Consider the following 13,013-nt stretch of genomic DNA (forward strand, 5'->3'; position numbering starts at 1 on the left):
GTGTATCTGGAACACACCCCTTATGTACGCGTGTCTGCCTCTGAGGTCACCACATCCAATCAGAGAACATCGATAGAGGCAATTAGGCATGTAGGGGTTATGGATGGATGACTGAGATTGGGATGAGATGGGTGCAGTAATCATTTAGTGGCTGGCATCCAAATGAGAGCTTGAAATCCTGACCTGATTGTACAGGCTCCATTGTACGGCTCCATACTGTACGTGTTTTCCCCAAGAAAGTCTGGTCTGAGCCCAATGTCTCCTAGTCACACTAGAATCAAATTAGGTAACCAACATTCTTACTTGCCTGTTGATGCCTTCTGCCTAACCCTGTATAGGTTATATTTTCAACAATGGTCTATACAGTCAACTGAACGTAAGTATGAAACTGTAAACTGTATGATACGACCCCAATCAAAAAAAATAGCACAAGTATTTGTTTGAGGTCTGTGCATGGAAGCTTCCATGAAATCTAACTACAGTATTCTCTTCAGCAATATGTTCATTGGAAAGTGAGACATTACTGGGAAATGCTGAAATTAGCTGGTATGCTCATTATTAAAGAGAGGTTAGATAAAGGACAGTTTGAAACTCTTAGGGAGACAAAACGTTAGGTATGGGGTCATACCAAGTGCCCAGTTTAATTGTGTTTGTGGGGTTTTGAAAACTCCACATTCAGTCCCTTTCTGAGATGAGAGGTTATACAGAGGTTATTTCAGACGTATTGGTTTACAATTTATTTCCCACAAGAAATTCAAAATACATCTCAACAGTGGTTTTGTCATGAATAAGAGGTCCTCAGAATCGACCAAAAATGAAGTGAGTCGTAAACTCACTTAAAACCTTTCAAATATGGATACTGTCTCATCAACAGTGCTTCATAATGTGAACTGCCATTTTACAACTGTTGACCAGATAACCCTGTCATCAAGTCAACTGGTGCTGTGTGACTCATCATGGCAATCCTCCTCACTAACGTTACTGGCATAATGCAGAGTCAGAGAAGGATAGATAAGTTATGAGATGCATGATTTAATCATTTTGACAGAAGTGTTATATGACAGTAACATCAATTTGATCAGCTTCACCACGCTCTGTGCCCCCGTGCCACTATTGGGGCCCTTTATATCAAACATGTTAGAGAGGCTCTGGCAATTTCTGACCACTAGATGGCCATATTGGCTTTGAGACGTGGGAGGGGCAGACAAGCAACTCTTGACCAGTGCAAAGCAAAGCATTTAGCCTCAGTTTTTCTCACTACCCCCAGAATTGGCAGTGCATGGGCCAGTGTTCTGCAGACATGGTCTTGGAGACCCACAGGATGTGGATACTTTTGGGATTAAAGAACAGTGACATAGTCCATGATTCAACTCTCAGCTCTCAAACCCAGTCGGATTCCATACATAATCCCTCTGATCTAGCTTTCCACTCCCTTGTCTATGGCAGTGTGGTCAGTAATGTAATCATTGGTGTTAGTGTCATCTTTAGAGGGACACTATGGTTTATTGATGTTCTAACAGGTGAACGCCCCTCTGCTAAAGCAGTTAGCTCAGCTGTATTAGCAGACGAACAGGAAATCAACAGCTATCCCACACTATGTGGCTGATTAGCGACAGAGGCTCGCTCACATTGTGTGGATCTAGTTGCTAAGCAGCAGTGGATGGCAGACACTGAGGGGGCAGGGAAGAGGGGCGGGGGCTGTGGTGGCTGCCTCACTCTGGTCTCTGTGCTCTGAGCAGAGTTTCCGCAGCTGTTGGTTTCACGGGTGTTGGCTTCTCATCCTCTCCACAGGCTCTGTGTGAAGACAAAGCAGGCCCAGATGTCCAAAGAGACTAATAGCTCATCACAATCGTGTTTCTGGAAATCAGAATACACGGCTACTGGAACAGAGGCAACTTACAGTGTGAGATGTACTGTATGCATGTACTGTAGATGTCTCATACACACACGTGCACACACGTGCACACACACGCACACAAACAGGACCTGCTTCATAGGCAGGCCATCTGTCCATGAGGAGCGCCACTGGAGTCTTCCTCAGAGCACTTAACCACAACTGCTACCTGACTCAGCAATCAATACATATCTCAGCGGGCAGAGACTGCAGAGAGTTGAGGCATAGATAAACATCCTTGGACCAGACTATTCACTGTATAATGATTGCAGTGTTCATGTTAATAAGGGCCACAGCAAGGTTGTGGTCATCAGTGTTCATGTTAATAAGGGCCACAGCAAGGTTGTGGTCATCAGTGTTCACTGTGCTCCACTCTTCTTCCTCCCTGAATCTGCCGATACTGAATCTTAATGTTTCTGACATTACAGTTATGGGACTGACTTTGGGAAAAATATATTTTGCTGTAAGAAATTGTTCATCTGTCATTAAGGATATGTAGGTGTGAGTGATCTCCTAGTCTATAGAAACAATGCACCATGCCACAAGACTATGTGCACACAGAGAAAGAATCAGTCACACTGTTCAGTGTTGAAGATCATTTTCTCTCCTCTCTCATCTCCCTGACATCTAACTAAACTGTGTTGTTGCTTCCACCATGACTCTGGGATTTTTCAAATGTTGGTGGGCGTGTTCGTAGTGGTGGTGGTGGGTGTGTGTGTGTGTGTGTGTGTGTGTGTGTGTGTGTGTGTGTGTGTGTGTGTGTGTGTGTGTGTGTGTGTGTGTGTGTGTGTGTGTGTGTGTGTGTGTGTGTGTGTGTGTGTATGTGTGTGTTTCTGACCAGCATCCCTTTGACAGCCACGACTAGCCAAAATCTATCACTGACCCTTACCAATTCGAAAATGAAATATCGGTTTGCAAGTCTGCAAGTCAGCCGCGTCCCGTTAGTTTTTCCCTGACTCACACACTGGGATGCTCTGCCGCAAGTGTCTGCCATTGGTCAGCGACCGTCTCTCTCCAGGACATAGATGACGTCAGCAATTGGTGGAACATACTACCCGTTTCGCCACTCAGCAGACCTGCGCAAGATAAAACCTCCACTCAGCACATACCAATCCCTTTGCTTCCGTGTGCAACTGGGACCAGCGCCCTCTCCGACTCGCCCACATCCACAAGAAGAAAAACATAACACACAGAGGACAGGATGAGGGAAATAGTTCATCTTCAAGCCGGCCAGTGTGGCAACCAGATCGGAGCCAAGGTATAAACAAAAAAATCTTCCCAACAGCTGACTAGTTTAACCGTTATAATATTTTTACGCAAGTGTCGTTTTAAAGCATTGTGATATAATCTTTTTTTTCATGTAATGCATTCGTATATATTTAGTTAGACCGAAGTTGTGGGGCAGCGGGTTTACTCAGTAACGTTAGGTTAGTTGAATAGTTTGGGATCCCCGCCTGTGTCGCAGATTGTGAGAGATGCGTAGTTCGGGTAGATGGAACTAAACTCAGAGACGGGAAAGGAAGTGAGGCCATTTCACTCGCTCCTTTTTTCTGATTCATACACAGTCAATAGAGTAAACAGACCTGACCCAGATGCTGTCGCATTGGTGCCTATGGGAGAGTCCACACCTTAACCAGACCGGAACTGTGACCATTTGTTTTAATGGTTAACGGACAGAGATCCACCATCTTTTGTAAACCGCGAGTGTTGACGCACAGAAAGGCGTGGTGAGACACTGTTGAAAACCACCACGCCCTCGGGTAGACTGCAGGGGGGCCAGACAAAGGCTCGGACTGTTGGGGCTGGTCCCGCTGCGCAAACACTCCACTGAGGGCCCGAGCACAGTTTACAGGCCGCTGTAACAATGACAAGTATAGCTCTCTTTCTCTAAGCAGCATGCCAGCCTCCAGTAGATGTGGTAGTTGATGTCATATACGTCTATCTATATAGGCTATGTTTGACTTCGCAGCAAACTGAATGGATCAGTTAATCAAAGTTTTGTTAACGGAGGATCAAATTATGATAACTGGTCCTAAATTACCACTGCAGATAGCCTACAATCGCACTGACTAGTGGTTTGGGTTGCTGTCAGGTTTGATGGTCTATTAGACAGTGAGTCTTCAGGAAGGGTATTGCCTAAATGCTGAAAGCTTTTCTGTCTTAAGCTGTAATCCATTTTTTATGGTCCGTGACTGTGAGGCAGTTTTTTAGCCTACAGTTGACAGCTTCTTATTTTGTTGTTGCTCTGTTTTGCATGACATCACCTGCACTTGCAGCCAGCCAATCAGGTGATGTTGTATGTGACCATCTAAAACTAAACCGGTTTACAGTTCTTCCCCTCTTTTGTTGTGTTTTGACCATCTGGAGATAGCCTACATTAGTTCACTATGATCTGAGTCTCTGCTGGAGACGATTTATCATGGATTTGTTCAACATGGTGGATCATAAATGGCAATCATTTCAGAGTGAAAGACATAGGGGGGCTAATGATACTGTCTCATTTATTATTCATAACATTTAAGGCAGCCTTTCCTGAGCCTCAGGTGCCTCCGTAGTGATTTTGGACAGCTACGTAACCTCCTCATCATAATCAGCCTCATCACCATAATCATCATTACCCAGAACCAAATCTACAACTACAGTATCAGCTGAAACATACTTGTTTGACCACAGCTGAACAAGTGAGCGTGTCACGTGTCCACTTTCCTTCACTCCCCTCTGGAGTATTTCACTAGTGACTCAGCTCTTTTGCTGATTCTGACCACCGTTTCTCTAATGGGGCAGTTGTTGGGAAAATGACTTGTTCATAATGCTCAGGTTACTCCCAACAAAGAGAAACCCAGAGAGATGGGGAGGGGGAGAGAATGTGTTGGGAGTGGGACCTTTTGTCATCTGATATACTGCAATGGTGACCTCATTCTGATGCTCAACTATGATATGGCAGTCTGTCTACTAGCACCACACATCTGCCATTGCTAATGCAGTACATGATGAAGTCAGATAACAACGGAAGAATCTACACTTTTGCCAGTGTAGCGATAGTAACTGAGAATGAGAACGCAAAAATTCCCTACAGACTATTTAGTCATCTAACTCTCTATTTCTCTATCGCTGTGTAGTGGGTTCCCTTTAATCTCTCTGTCTCTCCTTTTCTTATTTATTTTCTGTTTCTTTGTTTGTCCCCTAGAAGAGATATTGCCAGATTTAAGTTACAGAGCCATAATTAAGGAACAAGAGGAACTCTTAATTACTGATTTAGATGGCAGGGGACATCTGTTTGGGACAGGATAGATAATTAGAGAACTAAGGAGTATCTTCTGCGGAGGAGAGGGAGGGAGTACTTCACCTGGGGAGAGGAAGAGGGACACCATTGTCGGAACTCAGACCTAAAATAGTCTTCATACTGGGTGTGGTGCCCTTGGTCACAGCAGTCTAGACAGCCGGATAGAGGAAAGGTCATTTTTGTCAACACACTGACACCATATGGGATTAATGTCACTCCATCTGGCTGGCTGTTGAGTGACACAGATATGGGATTAACACACTGATACCAAAATGGGATTGAAATGGGTCTTTTGAGTGACCATTGTTATTCTGCACAGTATCTTTTTGGTGTTTGTCTGCTTTTAGTGAATGCCCAGATGGTGTTTTTTGCTTAAAGGAGAACAGCACTTTGCCGATAAGGACCTTCTATTGCATAGTAATGAGAAACTGAGATTAGCACAGTAAAACGGACAATATCTAATCTATGATTTGGTATGGCCATTTGGCATCCTCCTTCCAAGTACGTGTCCTGTGTTTGCCCTTGATAGTGATGACTGTGTGGGCCTGCGGGGGTCTGTCTGTGTTCTATTTTAGACTTTCATAGGTCTCTGTCTGTGTCCCTCTGTCTGTCTCTCTGTCTGATACACACACACTGGGCTATATACTCAGTAACAGTATACGTATTTTAACTACATTAGGCAGTGTCCTCTTTTGTCTTTTTACCTAGCAACACACTTTCTGTATGTGTGTGCAGGCATATATATGTATGTATGTGTGAGTGTTGAAGCAGAGAGAGCCTCTCCAGATGGAGTCTGTCCCCTCTGAGAGGGCCTCTACCTCAGTATGAGTCTTGCAGCCCAAGGCCCTGGGGAACTGTGGAGACAGCTGGACTAACTGTTGGCTTAAATGGGGTCATGGAGCAGAACCCAGGACGGATGGCAGACAAAGCCTAGATGCCCACTATCCCAACTTACATTGGCCCACAGTTTTTACTAGAGCCCCCCACTAATTTCACCTCCAAGTACCCCATTGATAGTTCAATATGGTCCCAACTATAAGTCTGCTGAGAAGTTTACATCTACTTTGCTTGTATAGAACTATGTGTTACTGGTAATGTTTGTGTCTTTGTGTTGTGCAGTTCTGGGAGGTGATCAGTGATGAACATGGCATCAGCCCTACAGGGAACTATGAGGGCGACTCCCCACTGCAGCTGGAGAGGATCAGTGTCTACTACAATGAGGCCTCATGTGAGTCTGATAGTGGAACTAAATACACATCTACACAAGCCCAAAAACAACACAACACTAAAAGCCCTGTTGCTCAATACTTGTAATGACCTGTTTCAGTTGAACACTCTCTCACTCTTTGGGGTTTATCTAGACTTGAGAATATCCACTTTAATCCTATTGTACTAAACTTGACTGTGATATACAGTAGTATTTATTAGGGCGTTGCAGGTAACAACATCTGCTGTCTCTCCCCAGCCTCTAAGTACGTCCCCAGGGCCATCCTAGTAGACCTGGAGCCAGGAACTATGGACAGTGTTCGCTCTGGGACCTACGGACAACTCTTCAGACCAGACAACTTCATCTTCGGTCAGTATCTCTCTATCCAATGTGGGTTAAATATGGCCACAGTGCTCAATGATAGCATTAGAAGAGTGGCTGTTACTGCCTAACCACAATCTGCCATTTACAGTCTCTTCTGTAATAATCACTAACAACATAAATAGTTTGATGTAATATTTCCATTAAAGACATTTGCTTTTATTTACTTACAGTAAATGCTCCCAAATGTCATTAAAACGATGGAAATGTGTAGCTCCTGTACAAATGCAGCGTTGATAACTGCTGAAGCTCTATCTTGAAGTGTGTTGTTGCCCTATAGGTCAGAGTGGAGCTGGTAACAACTGGGCTAAGGGTCACTACACAGAGGGGGCAGAGCTGGTGGACTCAGTCCTGGACGTAGTCAGGAAGGAATGTGAGAACTGTGACTGTCTCCAGGGCTTCCAGCTCACCCACTCTCTGGGAGGGGGCACAGGCTCTGGCATGGGGACCCTGCTCATCAGCAAGATCCGGGAAGAGTACCCTGACCGCATCATGAACACCTTCAGCGTGGTGCCCTCCCCTAAAGTATCAGACACAGTGGTGGAGCCCTACAATGCCACCCTGTCCATCCATCAGCTGCTGGAGAACACAGACGAAACCTACTGCATTGACAACGAGGCGCTTTACGACATCTGCTTCCGCACGCTCAAGCTCCCCACGCCCACCTACGGAGACCTCAACCACCTGGTGTCGGCCACCATGAGCGGTGTTACTACCTCCTTCCGCTTCCCCGGCCAGCTCAATGCTGACCTCCGCAAACTGGCTGTCAATATGGTGCCCTTCCCCCGTCTGCACTTCTTCATGCCTGGCTTCGCCCCCCTCACGGCGCGTGGCAGCGCGTGCTACAATGCACTGTCTGTGCCTGAGCTCACCCAGCAGTTGTTTGACGCCAAGAACATGATGGCCGCTTGCGACCCGCGTCACGGACGCTACCTGACCGTGGCCATGGTGTTCCGTGGTCAGATGTCCATGAAGGAGGTGGACGAACAGATGTTGGCCATCCAGAGTAAGAACAGCAGCTACTTTGTCGAATGGATCCCCAACAACGTCAAAGTGGCCGTCTGTAACATCCCGCCCCGCGGTCTCAAGATGTCCGCCACCTTCATCGGGAACAACACAGCCATCCAGGAGCTGTTCAAGCGCATCTCCGAGCAGTTCACTGCCATGTTTCGCCGCAAGGCTTTCCTGCACTGGTACACCGGAGAGGGCATGGACGAGATGGAGTTCACCGAGGCAGAGAGCAACATGAACGACCTGGTGTCAGAGTACCAGCAGTACCAGGACGCCACCACCGAGGAGGAGGGAGAGATGTATGAAGACGATGAGGAAGAGTCAGAGAGCCAGGCCCGGTGAACACCTTGGAAGAAGAACCAAGCTTGTGTAAACCCAGCCGACAGAGCTTTGTCTATGTGTAGCAGGGTTATTATCTGCCTCATGTACACTGTACTGTATAACCCTCCCTCCCTATACCCCCCCCCCCCCCCCCCCCCCCCTGCTCTCACTGTCTTTGCTAACTGTTAGCCCCACTTCCCTTAGTCCTCTGACCAACTCATGGTCTCCTGTTGATTTATCCTGTTGATAAAAACCTCCCAGACAGACCACTAAGTTGAATGGGTGAAATAAAGTGTCTCATAAACTGATGACGAATAGCCCTTAATTTCTTATAATAAACATCTTCAGGCCTACTTTGTAATTAGCTTTTTCTGACTTGTTGGGGATATTAAACATGAATAATATTATACACCATCTTGTTTTGCTACACTGTGTTCAGGGTTTCTGAAGTTTTTTTTAGTGGAAACGGGGACAGTGTATTGCAGTACAATGACTAGGGGTCTTTCTTCTAGAAAAATAGGATAAAGCAGAGCCTTGTTGAACTTGGACTCCGCTGCATGACTGTCCCATGTGGAGGTGACCTAGATGCTGGATAAAAATACTGGATCTCAGTCCCCTGGAGGTTGAGGCACACCTTGGGCAGCATGGGTGGAGTCTGGATAGAACAGGCTGTGAGGAGCTAAGATGGTGGATGATCTACAACAAGTGTCAAACTGATTCTACAGAGGGGTTGCTCCTCCCTTGGACTTAAGGTCACTGACTAGTAAGGAACTCCCCTCATCTGGTTGTCTAGGTCTTAATTGAAAGGAAAAAACAGCAGACACTAGGGCTAGGCCCTCCATGGAATGAGTTTGACACTGCTGATCTACAAGATAGCCTGAAGGCCTTCCAATTACATACTTATCTGCATGGTCTAAAACATGTAGGTAATCCTGGTCCTGGAGGGTCACATCACTTCATGTTTTGGATTTAACCGACCTGGAAGACCAGGTGTGTTGAGTTGAGGCAATCACTGAACTGATCAATTAGTTTAGATGGTCAGGTGTGGTGCCTTGTTGGAACAAAAGGAGGCAGGAATAAAAGGAGGCAGGAATTCTAGTGCATATGGTTAGAGCCAATTGATTTGAAGGACAAGGAGGAACAGGTAAAATGTGGAGAGTGCCACGAATATGACACGTTCAAAAACAAATCAACAATCCCAAGAAAACACCTGCATTTCTTGAAGAAACAGGAGAAGTGACTATCTCTCTGGTTAGAGAGATGGAGGCTGTTTGTGCTCTCTCTTCTACAATGTATGTGGCCAGTCGGCTGGGTGGATCACATGCTGGCGATGCCTCAGCACTTAGAGCCTGTGGCAAGGGGCCCTGAGCAGAGCAGCTCTTTATACAGTATCACAGAACACACAGTATAAATACTGGTAAAAGAAACTGTAGTATATACCTTAGTAATTGATGTAGTGTTTTTGCATATTGTAGTATACTTTAGTATTTACTGTAGTGTTTTTGCAGACTGTATTATATTGTAGTATTTACTATAGTGTATTTGTTTTATAATTGGCATAGAAGTGGAGGCTTTCTCCTTAAGGAAACCTTTTGGAGAAATACTAATATAGCACATTTTCCATAACCTGTAAATAGGATTGGGAGTCTGAATGGACAGCTCAGAGCTTCTGCTCTCTTCTATAACCTGTAGGGAAACAATATATGGTTTATACTTGGCATGTAGGTTTCTCACTTATGGCTGGCACAAATTGCGATATGGAGGAGAGGAATGAGCAGGGTGTATGCAAATTAAATACTGTAGTATTTACTGTAGTGAAAAATGGTAGTGTTTTTGTGGACATTACTGTAGTATTTACTACAGGTTTTTTTCTGATAATACTGTAGTATTTACTATAGTATTCTACAGTATACTACAACATTCTATAGTAAGTACTACACATGATCAAGGGACACGGGTGTAGTATATTATTATACAGTTTACTATAGAATTCTATGTAGTATTCTATAGTAAACTGTAGTATTTTCTCATGTGGGAAGCATAGAGATGAGGAAGGCCTGTGGACTGTAGGGAGAGGCCTAGTGAGTCAGTGTCTCACTTGCAGCCAAGCTGTAGAGGAAAGAGACATATACAGCTCACAGCAGACCAGCTAGGCTGATGCACTGGATCACGACACACAGAATGTACGGAAGGGCCAATCAAATCAAAGTTTATTTGTCACGTGCGCCGAATAGAACAGGTTTAGACCTTACAGTGAAATGCTTACTTACAAGCCCTTAAACAGCAGTGCAGTTAAGTAAAAATAGGTATTAGGTAAACAATAGATAAATAAAAAATAACTGTAAAAAATAACAGTAGCGAGACTATATACAGTTGAAGTCGGAAGTTTACATACACTTAGGTTGGAAGTTTCTTGTTATCAAACTATAGTTTTGGCAAGTCGGTTAGGACATCTACGTTGTGCATGACACAAGTCATTTTCCAACAATTGTTTACAGATTATTTCAATTATAATTCACTGTATCACAATTCCAGTGGGTCAGAAGTTTACATATACTAAGTTGACTGCCTTTAAACAGCTTGGAAAATTCCAGAAAATAATGTCATGGCTTCAGAAGCTTCTGATAGGCTAATTGACATAATTTGAGTCAATGTACCTGTGGATGTATTTCGAGGCCTACCTTCAAACTCAGTGCCTCTTTGCTTGACATCATGGGAAAATCAAAAGAAATCAGCCAAGACCCAAGGTTCATCCTTGGGAGAAATTTCCAAACGCCTGAAGGTACCACGTTCATCTGTACAAACAATAGTACCCAAGTATAAACACCATGGGACCACACAGCCGTCATAGCGCTCAGGAAGGAGACGCGTTCTGTCTCCTAGAGATGAACGTACTTTGGTGCGAAAAGTGCAAAACAATCCCAGAACAACAGCAAAGGACCGTGTGAAGATGCTAGAGGAAACAGATACAAAAGTATCTATATCCACAGTAAAACAAGTCCTATATCGACATAACCTGAAAGGCCGCTCAGCAAAGAAGAAGCCACTGCTCCAAAACCGCCATAAAAAAGCCAGACTACGGTTTGCAACTGCACATGGGTACAAAGATCGTACTTATTGGAGAAATGTCCTCTGGTCTGATGAAACAAAAAATAGAACAGTTTGTCCATAATGACCATCGTTATGTTTGGAGGAAAAAGGGGGAGGCTTACAAGCAGAAGAACACCATCCCAACCGTGAAGCACGGGGGTGGCAGCATCATGTTTTGGGGGTGCTTTACTGCAGGAGGGACTGGTGCACTTCACAAAATAGATGGCATCATGAGGTAGGAAAATTATGTGGATATATTGAAGCAACATCTCAAGACATCAGTCAGGAAGTTAAAGCTTGGTCGCCAATATGTCTTCCAAATGGACAATGACCCCAGGCATACTTCCAAAGTTGTGACAAAATGGCTTAAGGACAACAAAGTCAAGGTATTGGAGTGGCCATCACAAAGCCCTGACCTCAATCCTATAAAAAATGTGGGCAGAACTGAAAAAGCGTGTGCGAGCAAGGAGGCCTACAAACCTAACTCAGTTATACCAGCTCTGTCAGGAGGAATGGGCCAAAATTCACCTAACTTATTGTGGGAAGCTTGTGGAAGGCTACACAAAACACTTGACCCAAGTTAAACAATTTAAAGGCAATGCTACCAAATACTAATTGAGTGTATATAAACTTCTGACCAACTGGGAATGTGATGAAAAAAATAAAAGCTGAAATAAATAATTATCTCTACTATTAGTCTGACATTTCACATTCTTAAAATAAAGTGGTGATCCTAACTGACCTAAGACAGGGAATTTTTACTAGGATTAAATGTCAGGAATTGTGAAAAACTGAGTTTAAATGTATTTGGCTATGGTGTATTTAAACTTCGGACTTCAACTGTACCGGGAGTCAGTGTGCGGGTGCACCAGTTAGTCGGTCTAGAGGTAATATGTTCATGTAGGATTAGTTAAAGTGACTTTGAATAGATGATAAACAGAGAGGGGTTGGTGGGGCACAATGCATAGTCTAGGTAGCCATTTGATTAGCTGTTCAGTCTTATGGCTTGGGGGTAAAAGCTGTTGAGAAGCCTTTTGGTCCAAGACCTGGCGCTCCGGTACCGCTTGCCATGCAGTAGCAGAGAGAACAGTCTATGACTGGGTTGGCTGGAGTCTTCGACAATTTTTAGGGCCTTCCTCTAACACCGCCTGGTATAGAGGTCCTGGATGGCAGGCAGCTTAGTCCCAGTGTACTGGGCCGTACACACTACCCTCTGTAGTGCCTTGCGGTCGGAGGCTGAGCAGTTGCCGTACCAGGCAATGATGCAACCAGTCAAGATGCTCTCGATGTTGCAGCTGTAGAACCTTTTGAGGACCATTGCCAAATCTTTTTCATTTCCTGAGGGGGAATAGGCTTTGTCGTGCCCTGTCCACGACTGTCTTGGTGTGTTTGGACCATAATAGTTTGTTGGTGATGTGGACACCAAGGAACTTGATGCTCTCAACCTGCTCCACTACAGCCCCGTCGATGAGAATGGGGGTGTGCTTGGTCCTCTTTTTCCTGTAGTCCGCAATCATCTCCTTTGTCTTGATTACGTTGAGGGATAGGTTGTTATTCTGGCACCACCCGGCCAGGTCTCTGACCTCCTCCCTATCGGATGTCTCGTCGTTGTCAGTGATCAGGCCTACCACTGTTGTGTCGTCTGAAAACTTAATGATGGTGTTGGGGTCATGCCTGGCCATGCAGTCATGGGTGAACAGGGAGTACAGGAGGGGACTGAGCACGCACCCCTGAGGGGCTCCAGTGTTGAGGATCAGCGTAGCAGATGTGTTGTTACCTACCCTTACCACCCGGGGGCGGCCCGTCAGGAAGTCCAGGATCCAGTT

The 13,013-nt window shown here is 45.0% G+C and overlaps 1 protein-coding gene across 1 annotated transcript; it reads left to right on the top strand.

Annotated features, from left to right (window-relative positions):
* The first annotated feature begins 2,961 nt into the window (after positions 1-2,961).
* LOC120047693 (tubulin beta-3 chain) lies at positions 2,962-8,500 on the top strand. Its single transcript, XM_038993248.1, has 4 exons — positions 2,962-3,152; positions 6,297-6,405; positions 6,643-6,753; positions 7,046-8,500. The coding sequence occupies exons 1-4, from the start codon at positions 3,096-3,098 to the stop codon at positions 8,116-8,118; spliced, it is 1,350 nt and encodes a 449-aa protein (XP_038849176.1). The 5' UTR covers positions 2,962-3,095; the 3' UTR covers positions 8,119-8,500.
* The last annotated feature ends 4,513 nt before the right edge of the window (positions 8,501-13,013 follow it).

Source organism: Salvelinus namaycush, chromosome 1 (genome assembly GCF_016432855.1).
Source record: "Salvelinus namaycush isolate Seneca chromosome 1, SaNama_1.0, whole genome shotgun sequence".
NCBI classification, from domain to species: domain Eukaryota; kingdom Metazoa; phylum Chordata; class Actinopteri; order Salmoniformes; family Salmonidae; genus Salvelinus; species Salvelinus namaycush.

Excerpts from the sequence above, each read along its gene's own strand:
- LOC120047693 (XM_038993248.1), top strand. The coding sequence starts at position 3,096 with ATGAGGGAAATAGTTCATCTTCAAGCCGGCCAGTGTGGCAACCAGATC. Across the intron at positions 3,153-6,296 it reads GCAACCAGATCGGAGCCAAG|TTCTGGGAGGTGATCAGTGA; the intron begins GTATAAACAAAA and ends TGTGTTGTGCAG. Across the intron at positions 6,754-7,045 it reads ACCAGACAACTTCATCTTCG|GTCAGAGTGGAGCTGGTAAC; the intron begins GTCAGTATCTCT and ends GTTGCCCTATAG.